This window comes from Monoraphidium neglectum (genome assembly GCF_000611645.1).
Source record: "Monoraphidium neglectum strain SAG 48.87 unplaced genomic scaffold scaffold01154, whole genome shotgun sequence".
Taxonomy (NCBI): Eukaryota; Viridiplantae; Chlorophyta; class Chlorophyceae; order Sphaeropleales; family Selenastraceae; genus Monoraphidium; species Monoraphidium neglectum.
In genome coordinates this window covers 12,533-13,431 of record NW_014012474.1, presented here as the reverse complement: position 1 = coordinate 13,431, position 899 = coordinate 12,533, and the positions used below count along the sequence as shown (strand labels likewise).

Below are 899 nucleotides of genomic sequence, written 5' to 3'. Positions count from 1 at the left end.
CGCCCACACTGCAGGGCCATGCAGTCACGCCCGCAGGCTCGGATGCGCTGCAGTCCCACGCAACGATTGATGGCCGGCTCAGCAGCGGCGGACCCGTCCAGGTCCTGTTCCTCCCCTAACATGCTGACAAGCGCATGTTGTAGGCCACACTGAGGGCACCTGCACTACACCCAACATCCACCCCTCTCTGTGCCGCCATCTGCTGCCGCTCCGCAGCATGGACATAATGGCCAATGTGCTGCTGGCGGCGGGCGCCTCCCCCGCGATGGCGCATGCCTTGGATGAGGTAAGCCCCTGATGACACCTACAGCTCGTCTGGGGCAGCCTCCTGAACCCAGGAAGCCAGTGAGGTGGTCAAAGTGAAACCCACAACAGGGCTCCCAACCCTCAACACACCGCAAGGACGGCGGCCCACCCTTGGGATCTTGAGGCTTTAAGTTGCAGGCCGCCTCGCTCCTGCCGCCTCATCCTCAAACCCCTCGCACGGTGCGCGGGCGCGCCAGCGGCCCCGCCACGTGCCAGCCCTCTGCCGGGCGCCGCCTCTCCTCAGCATCGACCCTCCCCTGGCACTCACCACCGCCGCCCCCTCAGGTCCAGGACTTTGTGGCGATCAGCAGCGCGCTCCTCATCAACATGGGCACGCTCAGCTCCGACTGGGTGGCCTCCAAAAAGGTGGGGCCGGGCGCTGGATTACCCAGCAGTGCAGCTGCCGCTGTCATGCCCAGAGGGGCCGCCGGCCTCACCGCCTGCGCCGGTGGGGGCCTCGCCCCTCCAGACGGCGCCGTGATATGCTGCGGCAACCCTCGCTCATGCAGCCATCTACGCCCGCCACTCGCTGCCGCCTCAGCCATCAGCGATTCCCGGCTCACAAGCATCAGACTCGCCCCCCCCCCCCCCCC

The 899-nt window shown here is 67.5% G+C and overlaps 1 protein-coding gene across 1 annotated transcript in view; it reads left to right on the top strand.

The window, feature by feature from the left end:
- Positions 1-217: 217 nt before the first annotated feature.
- The window catches only part of MNEG_6846 (hydroxyethylthiazole kinase), a gene marked incomplete at both ends in the record, with an annotated part of 2,136 nt that continues 1,454 nt past the window's right edge, over positions 218-899 (top strand). Inside the window, 2 exons of the mRNA XM_014044680.1 lie at positions 218-286; positions 592-672. Of these exons, the coding sequence (XP_013900134.1) occupies positions 218-286; positions 592-672 (150 nt within the window). The remainder of the gene's footprint in view (positions 287-591; positions 673-899) is intronic.